This window comes from Lasiosphaeria miniovina (assembly GCF_030549165.1).
Source record: "Lasiosphaeria miniovina strain SMH2392-1A chromosome Unknown B0T26scaffold_1, whole genome shotgun sequence".
Classification (NCBI taxonomy): domain Eukaryota; kingdom Fungi; phylum Ascomycota; class Sordariomycetes; order Sordariales; family Lasiosphaeriaceae; genus Lasiosphaeria; species Lasiosphaeria miniovina.
The window spans coordinates 5,757,070-5,778,435 of NW_026848220.1; the positions used below are offsets into that span (position 1 = coordinate 5,757,070).

At 55.0% G+C, this 21,366-nt stretch overlaps 5 protein-coding genes across 5 annotated transcripts; 3 read left to right on the forward strand and 2 right to left on the reverse strand.

Annotated features, from left to right (window-relative positions):
• Positions 1-190: 190 nt before the first annotated feature.
• Positions 191-3,436, reverse strand: B0T26DRAFT_737215 (uncharacterized protein; the record flags this gene model as incomplete). The annotated part of the gene is made up of 3 exons (XM_060443418.1): positions 191-1,684; positions 1,751-2,341; positions 2,423-3,436. The coding sequence occupies 3 exons, from the start codon at positions 3,434-3,436 to the stop codon at positions 191-193; spliced, it is 3,099 nt and encodes a 1,032-aa protein (XP_060303474.1).
• A 1,478-nt stretch (positions 3,437-4,914) lies between these two features.
• On the reverse strand, positions 4,915-5,596 carry B0T26DRAFT_76870 (uncharacterized protein). The gene is made up of 2 exons (XM_060446506.1): positions 5,028-5,596; positions 4,915-4,967 (listed from the first exon to the last, which is right to left on the reverse strand). The coding sequence occupies exon 1, from the start codon at positions 5,373-5,375 to the stop codon at positions 5,064-5,066; it is 312 nt and encodes a 103-aa protein (XP_060303475.1). The 5' UTR covers positions 5,376-5,596; the 3' UTR covers positions 4,915-4,967; positions 5,028-5,063.
• A 1,147-nt stretch (positions 5,597-6,743) lies between these two features.
• Positions 6,744-7,964, forward strand: B0T26DRAFT_798409 (uncharacterized protein). The gene is made up of 4 exons (XM_060446944.1): positions 6,744-6,984; positions 7,112-7,264; positions 7,381-7,421; positions 7,529-7,964. Exons 1-4 carry the CDS (start codon positions 6,824-6,826, stop codon positions 7,819-7,821), a joined length of 648 nt encoding a protein of 215 aa, XP_060303476.1. The 5' UTR covers positions 6,744-6,823; the 3' UTR covers positions 7,822-7,964.
• A 1,192-nt stretch (positions 7,965-9,156) lies between these two features.
• Positions 9,157-9,546, forward strand: B0T26DRAFT_634073 (uncharacterized protein; the record flags this gene model as incomplete). The annotated part of the gene is made up of 1 exon (XM_060436594.1): positions 9,157-9,546. One exon carries the CDS (start codon positions 9,157-9,159, stop codon positions 9,544-9,546), a length of 390 nt encoding a protein of 129 aa, XP_060303477.1.
• Positions 9,547-19,982: 10,436 nt separating this feature from the next.
• Positions 19,983-21,041, forward strand: B0T26DRAFT_631225 (uncharacterized protein; the record flags this gene model as incomplete). The annotated part of the gene is made up of 1 exon (XM_060436328.1): positions 19,983-21,041. The coding sequence occupies one exon, from the start codon at positions 19,983-19,985 to the stop codon at positions 21,039-21,041; it is 1,059 nt and encodes a 352-aa protein (XP_060303478.1).
• Positions 21,042-21,366: the final 325 nt, after the last annotated feature.

The window sequence follows — 21,366 nt, forward strand, 5'->3', positions numbered from 1 at the left end:
AGAGAGCCGCAAAGAAAAAAAGAACAAAAAAGTAAAGAATAAAAGAATAAAAGAACCGCCCGAAACGCAAGGCATCGCATAATTCGATAATAGCTAATAGCTAACAGTTATACCACCCACCCCTCTCCATCTTCTAGCGCCCAGTCCCCTCAAGCTCTCCTCACTACTCTCGCCACGAAGCAGCTGCGTCCTATGTAGTGCTCGGGGCGCGCCTCGGCTTGGGGACATTACTAGCTGACGCATCATGGTCGCGGTCGAACTCGTCAATGACGCTGCGGGGCTTGGCAAAGACGCCCAGGGGCGCGTAAGTGAGGTGGTCGAAGCCGAAGGCCTTGGGCCCGCCGAGGTCGAGGCCACGCTGCGAGCCGGTCCAGCGGTCCGACGCCGCGAGGCCGAGCACCGCCACCAGCAACCCGTATCGGTACTCGGGCGTGCCGATGGCCTCGCCGTTCTGCGCGTCGACCACGCACACGAGGTCCGGCACGATGGCCAGCACGTCTTCCTGGCTCTCGAGCGCCGGCGCGTCTGGACTGTCTGTGGAGCTGCTGCTCTCCGTGGGCTCTGGGATGCGGATCGCGGCAATGTTCTCGTTCTTGAAGGGGATCTTGATGCGGCCTGTGAAGCGGCCGCCTAGGCCCTCGACGATGCACTCTCCGTAGATGTGGCCCTTACGCAGCGTGCGGTGAACGCCGACAATCTTGCCCTTGAACAGCACGCGGCCCGAGGCGTCGCCGCCGCACTCGTCGACGATGGTCTCGGCGACGGCGTCGACCGTGTTGTTCTGCCTCGCCCTCGCCACGGCGCGGCCGATGCGCCACGCCTGCGACACGGTGTGCTCGACGGCCCAGCGCTTCATCTCGGCGCCGGTGACGGGGGGGTCCGCGCAGCCGACCTGCGAGCCCATTTCGCTGAGGGCGACGCGCATGACGCGCTCGACCTGCAGGTCCGAGGCGGCCTTGGGCATGACGACGACGTTGCCATTGCCGTCGGCCACGGCGATGGGCGACCAGATGGGCGACCGCTCGTTGAACACGACGGGCGTCGTCTGCCACTTGGTCGGGTATGCGCGGCCCATCCAGTCGCCGTCGACGCACGGGATGTCCATGTTGGAGCTCGCTGCCAGCGTCAGGCCTTGTATCCCGTTGCCGCCGCCAATCTCGAGCGCGATCATGTGCGTGGCCCGCTGCTCGCACATCTTGTACAGCTCCGTCTGCGCCTCCATCATCTCGTCGCCCTGAAGCTTCTCGATGCCCACTGTCGGGCTGCCTGCGCCGCACCCGCACCCGACCGCAGAGTCGTCGGCCACGTCGTCGGGACTCACCACGCGCACGACGGCTCCCGCGCGGAGAAGCTGCCGGAGGAGGATCATGTGCGGATAGGGAGACCCGCCGCCGCCGGTGCCCAGGACGTAGCATCCGGTAGAAATCCAGCCGAGGTCTGTCTCGCTGATGTACCAGACGCGGCTGCGTACATCTGGCTTGTAGGTTCCGATGTCGACTTCTGGTGCTTCGACGGATCCGGCTGCGTTTGTCTGTCCTTTTTGTCGCGTCTCAGTCTCTCCTGCGTCTTCTTCTACCTCTGGCCTAGACTCTTCGCTGGCAGGTGGAGACTTGGCGAGGTCTGTCCGTGAGAAATCAAATTCTCCGGCTGCCCGGACGATAAAGCGGGACTTATTGGCAATATACTGGACGAGACAAAATTTGTTAGCGTTCCGCTCGCGAGGGAGCGCGGGAGAAGGGATAAGACGTACCTGGAGTGGCAGTGTCTCCATCTCGACGACTTTGACAGAGCCCGGCGTGGCACCGGCCGCCACCGTCTTCTCGATGGCCTCCTTGCAGATCTCGTCGAGCAGCTGCTGGGATGTCTTGGACTCGGTGGACTTGACCGTGTCGACGACGGCGCTGACGCGGGCCGTGGCAGCGCCAATGGCGTTGGCAACTTCGGACCACCGCGGCTTGAGCACCTTGGTCGCGCCTTTCAGCTCGTTGGGGGCGATGATGGCCCCGCCGCCGACGAGAATCACCGGCAGGTCGTCAGGCGACGTCTTCATCGTGTCGATGACCTTCTCAAGCTTGCGTCTCACAACATTCTCGATCTCCGCCTCTTCCTCGGCCGTCAGCATCCCCTTGACGAGGTCTGCATTACCAATGCGAAGGCCGGGGTCGGCCAGCACTGCGCAGTCTGTTGCGGTGAGAACCTGCCCCCCGAATATGGTGGCCTCGTCCGTCAGCCTGTAGCCCACGCTGTCTGGACCGATGGTCGTGGGCTTGCTGTCTGTTCCTCTCCTGACAATCGAGCCGCCGCCAAGCCCAATGCTTTTGATATCTGGGCACGAAAAGTTCTTCATCGGATCCGAGTCAGCAGCCAATCAATCTTCTCCAGGGTGGATCCAGGGTGGAAGGGGGAAATGCGAAATGCACACCATTCTCACACCGGCCAACTCGCTGTAGGCGGCCTGCTGCCTCGGAAAACCGTTGGCCAGCAGCAGCCCCACGTCCGTTGTCGTTCCACCAATGTCTACCACCATCATGGCCTCGCCTTCGCTGCCATCCGTACTCTGTCGACTACCTTGGACGAGGAAAGCCGCGCCTCGCATGCTATTCGTTGGGCCACTCGAAAACGTCCGGATTGGCAGCCGGGCGGCCATGTCCCCGGAGAGAATGGTGCCGTCATTCTGGGTGATAAAGACAGGGCAATCGAGTCCCAACTGGCGGACAGGTTCTTGGAACGAGCGGATGGTGGCGCGGGCGAAGCGGAGGATGGACGCATTAAGAATGGCGGCGTTCTCGCGCTCCAAGAAGCCCAGGCTGGCCACCTCCTTTGAGCAGACGACATCGGAGCCGGGAATCTCGTCCCGCACAATGGCCGCGGCGCGCTCCTCCTGGCGCTCGAGATTGTCGATGGGGCTGAAGACGCCATTGACCACGACGCTGCGGATGCCGCGGGCGCGGATCTCGCGGCACTGGGTGCGGATCTGGGCCTCGTCAATGTCGCCGATTAGTGTGCCATCCACCTCGAGCCCTCCCCGCACCAGGGCGTAATAGCCCAGCACCAGGGCCCGCATGTCGGCGGGCCAGTCGACGCACGGCGGGACGTGCTTGGAGAAGGGCCCCGACAGGCGAAGCACGGCCACGGGCGAGAGCCGCGATGCGTCGCGCTCGACAACTGCGTTGACGAACGCCGTCGTGCCGATCGTCACGCTGGCCACGTCGCCGGCAGAGATGCCGGCCGTGGTGAACATGTTGATGATAAGCGCGCTGATGCCCGTGCTCGGGTTGCTCGTGGTGGCCGTCTTGTGCCACGCCACGATGCCTCGGTCCTCGTCCCACGCCCGTGAAGGCTCCAGCACGACTCCGTCCGTGTTCGTCCCACCGACATCTACCCCGATCCGGAGCCGTCTCCTAGGCCTTGCCTGGGGCTCGGCCTTGGCTTCCATCTTTTTTTTTTTTGTACTTTTGCAGTATTAGCACGAGATGCGCGTCTCCTACACGCCTGCTCGGATATGGTGTCGTCTCACTTGGCTCGCCGGATGTCGAGGAGCTGAGGAGGCTCTTACGTGGATGGGGATGTGGAAGGGGAGGGGGAAATTGCAATCGTACGATTAGACGATCGTGTGGTAACACAAACCTGAAGGAAGAAACTCAGAAGGCGATTGGGCGCTTCGGCGCTGATTTCATGCCCCAACAATCCTCTGGGGAGCTCGAAAAAAAGAAGGCAGCTCCCAGTGACTGAAGTTGGCAAAAATAATTAGAAACGTCGATGTTGGCGAGCTCTTGCTGCAGAACATGAAAGGAGGCGATAAGGTTGTCGTGCTTTCCCTGCCTGCATTTGCTTTGCAGCAAGCGGCAGGAGTCTGTCTGGGCTGGTGCACAAAACGAGATAGAATTTACCCCACGAAAGACGGGCAGCCAAGCCGTCTAGAGCCGTTCTCGGAGTTAGTTTCTGCGCTGCTGCACCCAGGATCCACTAGCACCCAGGATCCACTGGCACCCAAGATCCACTGGCACCCAGGATCCACCGGCCGTTACTATCTGCTCATCTGATAAGGGGCCTTGGCAGCGGAGTGCAGTAGACGATCCCTATTGGTCCCATTTGGCTCATCTCCAAGGCGGGAGTGGGCCGTATTATTCCCTAGAGGACCACTGAGGACGAAGTCCTGGAACCTGAAGACAACGCTGTCGATGAGGAACCAAACCCGAATTCCCTCAATAAACCTGGAGTTATTTTCCCAGCTCCTCCTGGACCATGGCCACGACCTCAGATGTCGTGCCTGGTGATGACTGGATAAACAAAGATCTCGAGAAACTCATGCCAGCTATTGCAGAAAACCTACCTGATGGGCTTTGTAACAGCCCTCATGTCCCGGGAATTTATGTGACGATCACGCTTCCTACATCTATAATAATAATGAGCTTTGATGCACGCACCCACCACTTTTTTCCTCGCACCTGCCTGGGGACCTTGGCAGCTGTTGGCAGTTGAGATACGCAGAGCCTATTTTAGGCCGGTAAAATCGTGATATACCATCTTCCCGCCCATGCGCTTCCCATGTGCCAACCCAGCCGCCCGGCCGCCCGGGTCATCAACGTTGAAGCCATCAAACCCTTCAAAAGCCGTGAAAACGCGTTTACCGTAGTGTTTTCCATTTTGACGATTTCTTCGTCGTTGAGTCGGCCTCGGAATTGTTGGAATTTGTCAAGCAGAAGGGCCTCGAAGGTTCTAGATAGAGACTTTGCCACCAACTTCGCCACCACAATAGTAGTATAAGAACGGGCTTTCTGGCACTGCCAGAAAGCTAGAGAGAAGAACAGACATCTACAATCCATCACTTGAACCACCAGTTTTCGGCGTGCAGCCACGCCCTGTTGAGTCCAGTACCGGTACCCTGGTGAATCCAACAGAATAAAGGACCTTGCAAATGGCAACTCTGAGGCCCGGGTTTGTACGTAAATTTGCCAAATTTCATGGTAGGCGCCCAGTTGCCTAAATGATCTATCTGTTCAATCCTGATTTATTAAAATAGTGATGCAATTCCTTGGTGTCGACTCTATCAATCTAGTAACCTAGTCTATGTCAACCTGGTCACCCTCGCCGCCCTTCCTACGAGGATAAGGATCATCTTCACGGGACAGCGACAGCCAGCGCGAGGGAGCTGGGGACAGCGAGGTCGAGGGAGCCGGAGCCGGGGACGGCGAGGGCGAGGGAGATAGGGAGCTCGAATCGTCAGAGGAAATCTCGATAAAAGGCATTAAGAAGACTGAGCGGAAAGGTAGGTTGATGATGTGTTCAAGGGTTGTTTGGCAAAGGAAAAGCCTGCAAAGGCCACTGGCCGCTGCAGACCTTAAAACACCAACTGCGCACACAAATGCTGGCATGTGGAAGTTTAAATAGTGTCATTTTGACTTTGCCGGGCTTCCTTAGTGCCCAGTAGGCCGTTGGGTGGCTGCCATGCAATACGGCATTTTACCATACAAAAAGCGGTCCCTGCGTTGCCAGCTGCCAATGGCCCCCAGGTAGGTGCGAGGGAAAAGGTGGTGGGTGCGTGCATCAAAGCTTATAATAATCGTCGCCCCACCAGAGTCTGGGTACTCCCATCTCTCCCATAACACCTTGTACAATTCGGTTACGAACTTCAACTTTCCTAACTGAAGCGTGAGAATATCACGGAGCATGGCCCCGCTATAAATTTGCTTGGGGGGGGGGGATTGGTTCTAGAGACTAATCCCAATCCTGCAAGTCCTCTGCAAGTCCCCTGCAAGGGGCTTGGGCCGCGAATTCCGACCTGGCCAAGTCTACGAAAAGAGGTTCCTAAAATAAATTAGTCGAGCGATCCAAAGACAATGTGGCGTCGCTGTCGCAGCTGAGTGAATCTAGATCTAGGTTTGCATCCGGAGGGCCGGGTTGTCCACAACTTTAGACGAATACGAGTGTAAATATATGTGGCAATTGAAACCGACCGCAATAATTGTGCTCTGATCAAGAAAAGGGGTTCACTGAATGTCTCAGAAATTGCTCGATATCTCATTATTTATCACGACTCGTGCACGAGCTCAGGCAACGCTTTTCACATGGTTTCTGTCCTGTAGTCATCGATAGCTCGAGCCTGAGATGCCAACTATTGCACAGCTGGGCTCAGCTCACTCGTGACCTCCTTGTTGTGCAGCCTTCCCCGTTTCGCCGCAACTAACACGCTTGGGGTGTTGGTGTGGCTTGTCAGCCCGCCTCGAGGATGGACGGCGGCTGGGGGCGTCTTGAGGCGTCCGGGGTCTGTGTTCGGACATATGGGGGCACAATTGATGGCGTTGGGCGTGGATGGTTGAACGGCTTTTCCTATTTGCCGTTCCGTGTAAGAGAACGATGCTGTCTGTGTCTCATTATTGTCTCAGCCGTGAAAATAGTGCGTGCACCATGGCTTTTGTTCAGTTTCGACAACCATGATAAAGCCTTTACGGACCAACCCACGCACAGAACGGGCCAAGCCTTTGATAAACAATCATGCAGTAAAATTTCAGGAAAAAGGTCTCGACTTGCTGGCGTGGGGAGATTTTCAGCTCGCAATTGTCGCAAAGTCTTTCCGGTGCTAACTCTTTTGAACTGGCACCAAGCCATGAGACTAGCTCTCTAGCTGCCGGGAAACCAAACAGGTATCGTTTACCGACATCGCCCCAAGGCCGTGATCAGTTTTCCTGAACTAGAAAGGTTAATTGGCGTTTTGGCGAGTCCTCGGACTCCGTGGGAGTAGGGACTGGATATAATCAAGGAGCCAAGTCACCTACGTTCATGAGACGGGTCTTTTGCATCATCGACTTCAGCAAAGGCAGCCATGATGTCCTTTCGCTCCCTCGGCCTCGACACCCTTTGGGGGGCGGGACTCAGTGCTGCTACCAACGAGCTCACGGGCGGTGGTCAGCTCAGCATCACCGGGGGCTTCGCACCTACCAGACTCTACGCCCTCAAATATCCCGGATCTTCCGAACCATTCGAGTGATCCGCCATTTCCCCGTCATAGGCCTCAGAATGGAGGACATCAGGCCCCTGCGCAGGTCCGGTGACTCGGATGAAATGGTGTGCTGCCCCCCCCCCCCCCCCCCCCCCCGGACCATCTTCACAGCGGCAAATCCTGCGTCTTCCTCGCCTCCCAGATCTGCCCCAATAGCTTCACGCTCGACGACACCCCTAAGAGCGTCTGCATCGGCAAAAGCCTCCTTGCCGGGAGACTTCGTCCTCAGGGATGGGCTCGGTGTTTCTACCAAGGACCCTCAATGTGCGGACCCTCTCGCGGAATTCAACAAGTAGACGCTCTAGTGCGAGTCTACCGTGGGCTCCGTGTGCGATGGACGACTATTGAAATTCAATGGCTCTCTATGTATCTCGCTCAAGTCACCATACTGCCCTCCCGGCTTCGAACACAAAGGCAAGCGGTGTGTCTCGACCCAAAAGCCGACAAGCAGTTCGACTCGACCCAAAAGCCGACAGGCAGTTCGACTCGACCTGGGAGTTGCGTGCACTCTAAGCCGTCATCCTGCAGCGCTGTCGCTGGACCCCGCGACCAACGTCTGTGTCAGCAAGGACAAGGACCCCTCCAGCCCCGACGGCACCACCCTCGACAAGGACAAGGTCAAGTGCATCACGCGCTCGTGCTTCGTCATGCTGGCCTGCCCCGACGTATTTGACGACACGGCGCCAGCTATCGGCGGCGATGGTTCTCCCTCGCCGGCTGTCGGCAGTGGCACTCCCTCGAGTCCCCGCCGGCTGCTGTCGACAGTGGTTCCTCAACGGGTGCTGACGCTACTGCTTCCCCCTCGGCGGCTCCCTCGCTAGGTAATAGTGGTACGACTCGCCAGTGAATGATGACGGCGGGGACGATCTGGAACCATATGATACCAATCAATTCGGGCTCTGAGGCTTTTCCAAACTACCCTGGTTTGACGTTTGTAAATGTTCTTATTCAACATTTAAGTGCCTACCTACTTGAAATCTTCATTTCCTTTTTGGAATTATATTAATCACAACTTCATATATTCAATATTACTTTATTATGTACTCAATCAGTCCTCTAATTAAATATCTCCCCGGGATATTTTCTTTCTTCAAAAAAACGTTCCACGTCCCTTGGATACCGAGGTATTCAAGCCTCAGGTTGCGAGGCTAAACCCTTGCCTCGGTATAGAATATGGAAACCGAAATATTAGTGGACGAAGAGACCATTGGTCACGGTTCCTTTCGCTTGTCATGCTCTGTAACCGTAGCACAATACTGTGCTCTGGTGCGTTGCTTGCGACGCTATCGATCCTATGCCATGAAGGAAACGTGCCCTTAGCGGCCATTTAGAGAGGTGCCAAGCATGATTGACGATTTGGCGACAGTCAGAATCTTCTCAAAGGGGTTTACAGCGCGATCACATTATGTACCCGATGCCAGAACCCGATAACATGATAGAAAGCAACCTGCATACCACCCTACATGGAGACGAAGGCGAGAGTCCAACACGGGCTGCCATTGAAGCGCCAAGAAGTGGATACCCCAACCAACATCCACGGATAGAAAGCGGGGAGCTAGAGGTAGCTTAAAGTTATGATGCACGGATACCAATAGGTACTATTGCAAAACGTTTCTACTAAAGTACCTACCGTACCTTGGGATGTCACTTGACGGAGTGCGATGGAGTGCGAGAGAGTGCAAATCTTGGCTGATTTTGCCAATGTCGCATCTGCTAGTCTAGGTCACATTACATCATTGGGAACCTTTGCTTTACCAATAAAAGCCCAGCCGTTGACGGATCTCGGTGAACTAAAACGGGCCTGGCAGTTGCAGGCCCAATAGCGTGTGTCGACACCGAATGGCCTTCAGTTTTGGGGTTGCCTGCTCCGCCACAACCCCAAAGTCTTATGACGCGTTTCCCGGTCGGGCGCCACAAGGCGCACTGCTTCGTTTCCCGCCTGACAAAGGCCCGATTGAGGGTCCATATGTAGACAACCTCTGGCACTGAGCTGGGCTCCGCATTTCTTCTTGTTCAGCTCTGCATCAGGCTCTGGTCCAGTGCAGCGCAGCGCAGTGGCCCCCTTGGGCACGACAGACACGAAAAACAACGAAACACAATTCAACTGTCAGCCACCTCTCGGAGAGACTTGTCAATCCTCGACAAATCCATCCAAGATGCCCTTCAAGAACCTCTTCAAAAAGTCGTCCCCCGCCCCGGACGAGACCAAAGACGGCGCATCGTCGCCGTCGTCCCCGACCGAACCGAAGCGGTCGCTGTACCAGCGGTTCCGCGACTCCAAGACGGGCGAGATCAGCGAGGAGGACGTGCTCAAGTACACGGGCAAGTCCAAGTCGCAAATCATGGAGTGGGCCAAGAATGAGCCGGGCGTCGCCGGCAACCGCGCCGCCGGCACCCTCACGATGGGCGAGACCACGGGCTTCGGCGGCCTCGCGACCGCCGAGGGCTACGGCGGCTGGGGACCAAACTCCAACGCGCCCCTCAAGTTCCCCCCCAAGCAGCCCGCCGGCAAGAAGGTTACCGACGAAGACAGCGACGGTCAGTGAAGGTTACTTCTGGGACAGCGTGGGACAAGCCTACAAGGCCTCGAGGGAAAAGGGAAAAGGGGGAAGAGCTGATATGCTTGGGTGGGCGCGTGCATGGACTCTGGAAGCGAGAGACAGTCCGTGAGAGGCTTGGTATCTGCGCTGCCTGTCGACGGCCTAGGTGGGGAGAGCCTGGATAAGGCAGTTTTGCTTTTTGGATCATGATAAGTTCAAGTAGCTTTTCCTTTTAACAACGGTATTTATTCCACGTGTTCTCCCCATTCTGCAGAGGGGGTTTTTTTTCTTTCAATTTCCCTGCTTCCTGCGCTTCCTGCAGTGTCTTCCGTAACACCTTATGCAACTACAAGTTTCGGCTTGCCACCGTTAAACATAGGAAATTAGACGAGCAAGATGTATTCCAAGGTAATTTTTCGGTTTCCATTACTTGAAGCTAGAAGAAAGGCCTTTTTGACAGAAGTCAGAGGCAGAATCATGTAGAGCACGGGCCGTGGAGACTTCTCAGGGCCTACAGCCATCCATCCGTCTTGGAAGCAAATTAAGCGGGCCAGGTGACATCCACGAACGAGGAGCTGATTTCCTCGTTCTACGGAGTAATTGGTGCGGCGTGCTCCTTTAACGTCACAAGCCTCACTCTACATCGATGGCGCTCCCGACTAAGTGCAACTGCTAGAATCGCAATCGCCATGGCGAGAACAAAATGAATCAGGCACAATAACGAAGGCCCCCCTCTTCCCTACGTCGTTCGGGGTGAACACGGTCGCCGCATCGACCAGAACCCGAACCCGAACTCGAATCCGAACCCGAACCCGAACCAGCAGAGCCAGAGCCAGAGCCAGAGCCAGAGCCAGAGCCAGAGCCAGAGCCAGAGCCAGATTGACAATCAGGACCAAAATCTCATTCCTAGCCCCACATCGCCCGAGCCATCAGTACCAGCGCTATTGCAACTGCCCAGTTTCGGCCCACTAGCCCGCAGAATCGACTTTCTCAGGTCGGTGCCGCCGAGGTGGCCATCGAGATCCTGCGCTGCCTTGACTACGCCGACGTCTGTCGCGCTGCCTTGGTGTGTCGTGAATGGCGGGACCTCGCCGACAACTTCCAGGTCTGGCATTACATTTGGGAGCAAGACGCTGGCGGCAGTGTGTCCACTACCCCGTTGGTGACGGATGCCTCGGCCCCGTCTCAAAGTCATGATCAAACAACGCCGGTGGACTGGAAAGCGGCATACGCAGACCGCGCGGAGCTGTACGTCAACTGGGAGCTCGGGCAGAACCGCAGGGCCCACCTCATCCCGCTCGAGGGCAAAGCCCCGTGGTTTCCGCAATACTCGTTCGGCGAGAGACACGAGCTCTTGACTGCCGCCGGGGACGGAAAACTCGCCATCTGGAGCCTGGCCACGGGTAAACGTCTCTGCCTCATCGAGAACCTAAGCGACGACGACACTGAAAACGCGCCTAGGCTGGCAGCTTTCAATGACGCCGTCATTGCCGTGAACCAACGGCGCTACAGGGCCTTCAAGCCTGGAACCGCTACACGGCCGAGCTCGTTCTTGACGAGCGCCGCATCATAGCCATCAGCTTGGCTGCCAAGGCCAACTTGCTTGCCACCGCCTATTTTGGCGGAGATGAAGGAGGCGGCGGAGTCTTGTTCCGGGATTTCACTGTACACCCCCCACCCCCCCCCCCCCGAACCTGGGCCTCCGCATACAAATCCAGGACGGAGACACGTCAAAGGTGGCGGGCGGCGTCATGATAGACCTGGGCGTAGAAGTCTTCGCGCTAGACCTGGACGTAGCATCGCGTACAGTGCTGGCCGCCACGACCCAATACTTGCGGCTCGTCGATCTCGACACACGCCAGTGCGTCAGGGTCTTTCCGGGGCGCCGCACCGAATGATCTTTCCTTGATCCCAGCGACGCCTTCTTCGACCTACTGCCCTAGAACCGCGGCATCGACGGAAGACTGGCGGCAGCAACGCCTTCTTCGACCCACTGCCCTAGAACCGCGGCATCGACGGAAGACTGGCGGCAGCAACAGCCCTTGACCAGGCCAGCCTCGAGGCCGCCTTCCGAGGGTCGCTTGGCCCTGGCTTTGCTGACCCATGCAGAAGCTTCTTACCGACTTCGCCTTCGCTGCAGTCAACCGTGCCATTACTGAAGCTGCAGTTTGGGACCTGTTGGCGCCAGGCAGCGGCAGCGGCAGCGGCAGCGGCAGCGACATTGACAGTGACAGTGACAGCGGCATCGTTCGAAGCCTCGGCCCTCACATAGTTCCGGGGCGCACTGACTGGGACCGCATCATGCGGCCGCTGCCATCGACTTCGCCTGGCCTTGCTATGCTAGTTCACGATGCCAAGTCCTACAGTCCTCTTGTAGAGGTGTGGAACTTTGCCCGCGGCACCGTCGATGTGTACCAGAGAGGGCCCCATGTCCCATGACTATGAAACTTGGCCCCAATGGCGCCTATACTGCCACGATCACATGCGAGGGTCTGGGCCGCACATATGAGGGCATTGTCGTTGAAGACTTTCAGGGGGTTGTTAGCAAGGGCGGTACGTCCCGCTTGAGTAAAGTAGGGAAAGGAACGAACACAAAAGCCGCTCGATATAATCCCATTTCGAGTAGAGATTTGGCTCTAGCTTTCTGAAGAGGGTCCTGAGGCCGGTTACCTCGTTTACACACAGGCACAAGATGCGGGCTATCCTAGCCTGTTATATCCAGTTCATTATCATCTCCTTCTTAGCTGCCCAACTTACTCAATTTGGGTAGCACGCCGTCTTTGGTCCAGCGGGGGGGCGTCCTCCCTTGTTGTCTTCCCTAGATTCCTTCGAAGGAACCTCGGCGGGTGTTGTGAGAATGTTTCAAGACTTCTAGATACACGGGCGAGCCCTGTGTTTTGCTTGCAGGTACGGGATTTTCTAAATCTCTTTTGGGCTTTCGGCGAGTTTAATCAAGCTTTCCTTTATCACATGGTTTTTCTTTTTCCTTTCCAAAACGAAAACTTTGAATATGTATTTCCTTGGTGAGTATTTGCTTGGTGAGTATTTGCTTGGTGAGTGAAACGAGCGTCGGGAGTATTATCACAGGGTGAATTTTAAAGCGGCCTGGCGAGCTCCCCCGTAACAATTGGAAATATTTCCCATCAAAACGGACTCTTCTTATTCGTGCCCTTGTTCTTTGCATCCCAGTGACGGGTTTGATTCTCGAGAAATTGACGGAGCTTCTGGTTTACTACGATTTCTTCTACGTCCGCTGCTAAGAATTCCACATCTCAAGCTTGCTGGCATCGCAGATCCCCTTCAGGGGGAACAGATAGGATCTAGAAACAATATCGTTGTTTTATATGATACAAGCGGTGGAACTCCATCTGTAGTCTACACTATGATTCATACTCTATATATACAAACTATGCGCAACACGTGTGCTCAGAACGCTAAACTAGCTCCAAAAATACTCTGTAACGAAGCCAGGGTTTCCTCATTAATACCGCGACTGTTCAGCAGGCCTGGTTCGGGTTAGTAATTAAGTATACCGTCTAGCGAAAGGTCTATATCAAAGCAGCGGCACTATCGTCAGTCCATTGTCATATCAGCCTGTGTAGTGGGGAAATAGTCAAGCACGCTTACATCCTCTGAACCGTGGACGGCTAGGCTCGTTGCCATACGCTAGCCGTCGAAACTCTTCTACGGCTAGCCCGCCATGGAATCGTATCGGTCCTGTCTGGCCTAGTCCGAATGTCGAATTTGCCGACGTGGCGAAGCAGATGTCGACGGCGAGCTGTTTTCCCGAACTAGCGCTTCTGTACACGACGTATACGTGCAGGTCGAGCAGAAACCTATCACTGCCATCCAGGTCAATCGGACAGTCATCGCGGTCCTGCCACCCGAACAAAGTGCCTTTCGTCATGCACCAAGGCTCGTCTACGCGCATTTGGACGCCCTCAACCATCTAGAGCATGTCCGCTGTTAGCCACGGTGTTTCAATGTGTAGCATCTCAAACGGCCTTGAAGAGGAAACGTACAGGCTTATAACCGAGTCTTCCATTTGGCTTTTGACCGAGCGATGCGAGCGCCACATTCACCAGGGCAGCCAGGTCGACGCAGTTGACCAGGTCTTTCCTCTTCATCATGATGCTCTCAAAGTTGAAAACGCCCTTCTTCCAATGGTGCCGGTCCGTTCTCCAGCAATCGTAGCAAAGGTCCTCTCCCCCAAGCACCCACAGCCTGGTTAAGATACGGCCGACGATATCCCGCTCGACGTCGGCCCACTGACTCCCGCACACCATATTGTGTTTCGGGAACGACAGGCGGATGAGCTCCAGGGGGAAGACGTCGCGGTGTCGTTCTAGGACTAGCGGTCCCTCGTGCGGCCCGAGCATGAAGTAAATCTCCAGATCTGTGTGGGCTGGGGCCACGTCCGCGGCTGGCGCGTGGTACGGGCTCACGACGACAGTCCACGTCCACCTGCCGTGCGCCTTGAAGGGGCCAGCGGGAGGGGGCGACAGGTCCGAGAATTTCGTTGCGATTAGGAACCTTCCTTCATCTGTGTTGAGTGGCGCCGAAAGGATCCTGAACGTGCCGCAAGCTCCCAAAAGCCTGGACCGAGCGAGGTTGGCCCCGCTGGGCAAGTTGTCGAGCTGGAACTTGACGATCAGCGGGACCACAAACGGGCCTCCCTTGTAGAAAAAGGCGGTCGGGACTGCGACAGGGTGATCGCCGCGCTGGTAGATTGAGCTTCCGCATCCACTCTGGATATAGCGAAGACTGTTACCGAGTCCCCGGGTGATCCATACGACTTCGGGGCTGTAATGCTGGCTGTAATCCTGCCTGATCTCAACGATTTCTAGAGCCATGCTTGGTAGTACGAGGTAGACGGAAACAGATATAAAGGCAGCCGCAGATCTGGTGGTGGCAGGGTCTGGTGGGGACGAGGAAGTCTGAGGGCGATTGATCGTAGCTGAAGGGTGGATGGTGAAGGGTGGATGGTGAAGGGTGAAAGGTGAAGGGTTGGATGGTGAAGGGCACAAGTTCGATGCTAAACCCTAGGAGATAGATAAGGAGCCTAGGGCTTTCTCCCCGTACTAGGCACATGCTATCAAGTCTATACTACTGGGGCGAGGACTGTTCTGATAAGGCCTGAGGTCAAAGTGATATGAGTGAAAATCTCTGCTTAGTTATTTGTGAATTAGGTACGGTAATATTTACGAGGAGAAATTGGTAACTTGCTAGATAGGGCCAGGCAGGACGAGAGTCATAGTGACCACTAGTGAGAGAGGTTTAGAAACGAACGGGTCAGGAGAGAAGGAGGAGAACAAGTGGGTAGGATAGAATCAACTTGGACAAAGACCGGTGGGAAAGGCGCTGGTTGGGCAGATCAGGTCTCACAATCAAGATCTTAATGCCTGGAGCTAGCATGGTTATTCTTCTTGTCCTACAAAAATAGATGATGAATAATTTAGCTATACTGAACTTTATTGCAGCCCAGTAATGAGAAAGACTCGCACAAAGATGCTTGACTTCAATTCTCTATAAACCGTCCAAAATTAAGACAATAAGATCAGCTGTTAGTCATAAGCAGGACGAATGCCGTCTACAATCGCAGGTTCAAATTACGAGCACTGATAGGGAGAAATTCGTTCCGCCCGTTACGGGTAATGGTAGTGTTTTCCCCTCCGTGGGCAACCCCTCTCTCACCAGGGAAATCCCGACTCCAAAGAAAACAAATAAAAAAAAGCGCCCTCCCCCCCTCCCCTTCCTCCACGCACAGACTCCATCACCGCCGTCCCCCTGACGAGACCCCCCCAACGAGACCCTCCCGACGAGATCCCCCGACGAGATCCCCCCGACGAGACCCTCCCGACGAGACCACCCCGACGAGATCCCCCGCCTCGAAATAGGCAGGCAGTAAAAGCTTGGGCCTAAGCCCGCGACGAACTGGCAGCTGGGGCAGACGCGCCTGGCACGTCGACCAGGGTGGGCTGCGCCCACATGACCAGCTTGGACGCTCCGATTGTCTCGATCTAGGGGAAATGTCAGAAATCAGCACTAGTCAAATAGTTTTTCTTTCTCTGTTATTGTGGAAGAGGAGTGTGCAGACAGAGGGAAGGGAGTTCTGTAAACGACGGTGTTAGCTCGTCCGCCACCTGATGCGGTAGAACGTCGTGCTTATGCCATCATCGCTGCTCCCGGTATAGATGCCGTGGGGAGAGCTTGGAAGGAGGTCGTATTGAAAAGTAAATGGGCGAAGGGATTTGTGGTGAATATGAAGCAGGTGGGATGGATTTGGGGGCTACTTGGTAGTTGGAACTGGGAAAACACCGGCCAGTCACTGAATCTGTCCAAGAATTGCTTATCACACAGTTCCGTCGTTATTGGGGCTGCTTGTGCCATATGCGAAAGTGGGCTCGAAGTGCTTCCCAGGGACGATAACAGTGATGTTGACAAGCTAGAGCGCACGAAGAATGGGTTTCTCGTGTAGGAGCTGCAGGTTCGTTGCGTGTAGATATCGAGGACTGCCTGTCGCCTTTCAAGTCGCAAGTAATATAGGTGATGTCTCCGTTGGAAGATGGAGGGAGGAAGTAGCAATGTTCGGAGAATGTACTTTGAGCTAGGGAGGAGGGGGAAAGAAGTGTGTAAAAAGGGTCACTCACCACCGGCTCCTCGCTGTCGTTCAGCCAGGACGGCTCGTCATCTGGCTGGGCCGCAGCCCCGTTGTCTTGTTGGGCCGCAGCCCCCACGCTCTCTTGAACTGAAGCCTAGTCGTCTTCCTGGGCCAAAGCCCCAACATTCTCCTGGCTCGCGGGCCCGGCTGTCTCGTCGTCGCCGCCGCTGCGGCCGCCCCCCGCACGCTTCTTGCCCCAAAGGGCCGCGCCGAGCTTCGCCTTGGCCCGACCAAAGGCCCTCTTGGCCTTGGTGCGAAGCGCCATTGTCGTCTTTTTTAAATTAAAGAAAGTTGTAGCTAAAAGTGCGTCCTGGTGAGCATCGTGGTCTCAGCTGCCCGAGACGGGTACATGTATAGCTGGAGAGCTTTGAAGGAATGCATTATAGACGATTGACGTGCATTCGTTATGACTGCTAGAGAGAAGATGAGTTAGCTTTGATATGATCTCGCAGGCATGAAGAAGGTGAGTTCTTGCAACCAGCTGGGTTCAGCCTTGCCGTTCTCGTTGGAGAATGAGAGAGGGGCGAGGAAGGAGAGAAAAAGAAAGGAAGCAGAGATCATGGAATCGGTAGAAATACCAAGGCAGCGGGCACAGTTGCTCGGTTTTTGTGGGTCAAAAGCACGCGCGCTCAAACGCCAAAAGAGTATCCTATTGTCTGGTTTTCTGAGTCTATTGTGATATCAAGGTGACTGCTGTGTCCGGGGAGTCACTGGAAGCAGTCCTTACCAACCGATATTCATCTCACTTTGTCAACCGCATCTTCAGCCCTGAAAAGTTTCATTGTTCAATTCCTGAGATAAAAACCTTGATGATATGTACTAAATGAGCCAGATACCACCCAATAAGAAGAGCTATTACCTCATTGTCGTGCTGCGAGAGTCAAGGAATTGGACGCCGAGATAGTTGGATGGCAGAGGGGATTTAACGACCTTAGGGCTCGACCCGTTGTCTTCGACCAATGTGAAACGTATGTGAAGATTCGGGAGCTATGGCATAATTAGCGATTTCCCTCCTATGGAGTGAGCAACGCACTCACCACTCTTCGTACTATAGTCTTTCTATAATAAAACTCCTCTCAGTCTTCTTCAGCACCTTCTGTTGCGCCCAGAAGACCCCGAAAGCAGAGTATAGTCCCGCTCTGCAAGCTACAGTGCCGAGTCCACTGTAGCACCCTGCACAGGACTAACTAGCGATAAAAAATGGCTTCGCGCGAACCCCCGGCCGAATTTGACGATCCCTTCGCCCTGAGCGACCGTGAGGACGATCAGGACCGCACACCGCACCCCCCACCGGACCACAAGCTCCTCAACCACAAATATGAGTCCCTCGATTAATTGATGGAGCATCTTCAAGCCTGGGCAAATAGTAAGGGCTTTTCCGTCAAGAAAATGCGTACCAATAACTACATTAAAGACTTTGGTCCTTCGCGAGTCGATATTTCCTGCCTACAAGATAAAATCTGACCAACAGAGGCTCATTTGCGCAAGCCACATACCAAAAGGCGAGATTGTCAGTTCAAGCCCGTTGCAACAGCTCTAGCCCTAAACAACAGACAATGGACCTTACAGATCAAAGAGCGAGCTCATAACCACCGCCTTGAGAAAGATAGCACCGCCTTGAGAAAGACAGTAACGATATCTTTATTCTCTGCCGGGGCTGGACCAATGAATAGAAGGCATTCGTAGCCAGTTATAATGACCGGCTGAGCGTCAGGAACCGCGATATCAAGATTAATATACAGAAGAAATTCACGGGCATCTAGGTCACCAACAGACAGCTCCGCAACCTTCGTTATAATACACGTAAGGATGATCTAACCGGACACCTTCCTTTCTAAGCCACGATGAAGCTTCTTAACGACAAAGGCATCGACTATGCAACTCTTTAGGCGGCTGAGGAGAAGACTAGATCAGAGGGCTTGTTTTGGACTGATCCCTGGCGTGAGAAGATGTGGCAACTTCATCCCTGGGTACAGATGTACGATAATAGGTATAAGACAAACAACAAGGGCCTGGCTTTCTTCTAGATCTGTAGCCTCAATATTCTGGGCAAAGTGTCACGGCGCGCAACGGCCGTAGGACACTATAACCCACTACAGGTTGCAAGTCGTCGACTTGCAATTCTGGCATCCTTTTGGGGGTTCTAGCGCAGCGGTAGTGGGTGCTGTGAGCTGGCGCCGTCACACAAAGTCTTCAATTGTACTTTCGGGCTGATTAATAACGAACGTTAGGAAGGCTTTGACTGGCTTATAGATTAGGTCAATAGTTATCGTGAGAGAATTGGAGCTGGAAAACTGGCTATTACGCTTACCGACTTCGATAACGCGATGAAGAATGCGGTGGCGCGTGTTTACCCAGAAGCCGATGCCTAGATCTGTATTTTCTACATTGACAAGAATGTGGTCCTACAGGTCAAACAGAAGTGGGATAAAAAGGCTACAGCAGAGGTGAATACAACGTATTTAGCACGACAAGCTCAAGCTGGCTCCGTACCTGAAAACCGAGCCACTAATGCCGAGGAATCCGACGATGAGGGTAGGGAAGTCAAAGGTTGAAGGCAGTAACGAATGTGGATTCAAAGCTAAGAAAGAGAAAGGAATCTATCGCAGGGTCCGCGTAGGGCGCGGAGAAATAGGTGGTGGTACTGAGCAAGTGAGGCAGTGCGCACAGACCACACTCTAACCACAATGCAGCCAATAGAATCAATCCTGTCACATGAGCCCTGTGGCGACCGTGACAACCTCATTGTATATTTTTATACTAGCCCCTCTACCCTTAGGGCGGCTTGTCTCAAGCAGCCAGATTGCCTTGTTACTTCAGAGTTATCACTAGTAAGCCTGTTGCCTCGTTCCTTTCGACGGCTCATTAGTCTGCGAAATTAATCTCGTCGTTAATATCCCACCATGCTTTAGATACGCCGTAACGTCCCACCATACTCAGATACGCCGTAACGTCTTCTATACTTAGATACTGTCACGAGCCTTGGCAGGGCAAACCATAATGGCCCGTGCGCTCTCGGCACCCCACTATACCCCCGCACCCTCGATCGTACCTTTGTAGACTTTCTTTCTTTCTTTCTTTACTTTTAGAATCCTAAGACAATGGTATAGCCATACTAGCGACTCTTCTTCCTAGATGCTGTTGACCGCCGTCACAGATACGCCGTAACGTCTTACTATACTCAGACACGCCGTTAACGTCCTACTTTACTTCTCAGACGCCGTCAAATACGCTTGTTAAACTATTAAGCCTTAGGGCGATAAGTCCGGGTTCTATATCATCGCTCTGGTATGGTTCGACCTTCGACTTACATGGTAGTCAGACCTTCGCATCCTAGCCTTTCTGGGGTTAGGGTTGAAGGAAAAAGGAGTCCACTGTTCTCGCGCTTCGCCCTTCTCGGACTTGGTCGCGAGCGTTGGATGATTTATAACACAGTTGTGATTTGTAATGGCATCCCAAGGCCGACATCGCGAAGACAACTTCACAAGAAATAAGACAATCTCTGTACCCAGATACTCACTCATACCTCGGTATGTAAATGTGTAGCCATCTCCCACTACATTGAGACACAAACCAGACGCCAGACGCGTGTTGCCTGGCACTCTGAGCAGCAGTTCCTAGCCACACGATCACAACCCCCGCCCAGAAATATGGTGTTTTAAATACCAGTCCATCTGCTGTTTCCAAGCATGTCCTCTCCAGCTCTCTATGCTTTCCCTACCATAACAAAGCGGCCCTGAAAACATCCTATCTCTAGAACACAAACAAAGAACTAGACAACATGGCCCATCGACCCATTAAATTCGCCGCGCCGCCCGCGATCCCTCCCGGCTCGCTCATCCTCGTTACGGGCGCCAACGGGCTCATCGCCAGCCACGTCGTCGACCAGCTGCTGGCTGGCGGCTACCGGGTGCGCGGGACGGTGCGCAGCCTGGAGCGCAGCGCGTGGCTCGAGCCGTGCTTCGCAGCGCGCCACGGTGCCGGCCGTCTCGAGATCGTCGAGGTGCCCGACCTCGCGGCCCCGGGGGTATGGGACATGCAGTTCTCAAGGGGCGTCGCAGGAATCATGTCGGTCGCGGGGTTAGTTGATCTGATGCTCAGCGACGTCGAGGCGGCTGTCGCAGACGACCTCGCGGCCGTGCACGGTATGCTGCGCGCGGCACAGGCGCAGCCCAGCGTGAAAGCGTTCGTGCTCACGAGTACCGTGTGGGCGGCCTGGACGCCCGAGGCCGACGTGGCGCGGACGGTCACCGAGGCCTCGTGGAACGACGCTGCCGTTGCATTGGCCGGCGACGCGAGTGTGCCGCGTGATGGCAAGGGCATCGCGCCGTTCATGGCCTTCCGCACACGGGTCGAGCAGGCCTGCTGGGACTGGGTCGGCCGCGAGAAGCCGCGGTTCGCCTTCAACACGGTGCTCCCCGACATGGTGCTGGGCACCGTCTTCGACGCTCGCGCCCAGACGGCCAGCACGTCGGGCATGGTCAAGTGGCTGCACGACGGCGCGCGCCTCGACGTGCTCGAGCGCATCCCGCCGCAGTGGTTTATAAATGCTGCCGACAACGGCCGGCTGTACCTGGCGTTGCTGGCGACGGGCGTGAGTGGGCAGCGCGTGTTTGGCTGTGCGGGGCGGTTTGGCTGGCCGGCTGTACTTGAGGTTCTCAAGGCGCAGTATCCGGAGAAGCAGGACTTTGTCGACTTGGCGGACGCCGGGCAGGACAAGACGGAGCTGCAGGTGCAGTCGGATAAGGCCCTTGCTTTGCTGCGGGCCACTGGGCAGGACTCGTGGACGAGCATGGAGCAGAGCGTGAGATCTGCAATGGAGAGCTACCTGTCTGTGTAATAATAGGCATTTTCGTTTAGTTGGTTTGTGCGAGGAAGAAGTGGGAAGGAAGAAATGGGTTTCAAATTTAGATTGACGTACAAGAGAGCTGTCCATATCCGTCTGTCTACTAGATTCCAAACCGGCTTTCTCTAATCTCTCCCACGTCACATTACTCTGCTCCTTTAAGCTTCCACTTTCCACTTTCCACTTCCACTTTCTAGAGCGGAGCCAGCCGACCAGGCTGAGGTAACCCGTATTCGCTAAACTGTCTAACAGCGAGGCTTGTTTCAACCTCCTGTTCTTGGTATTCCCGTTAGTATAGGATATTCTCGTTATTTCTGAG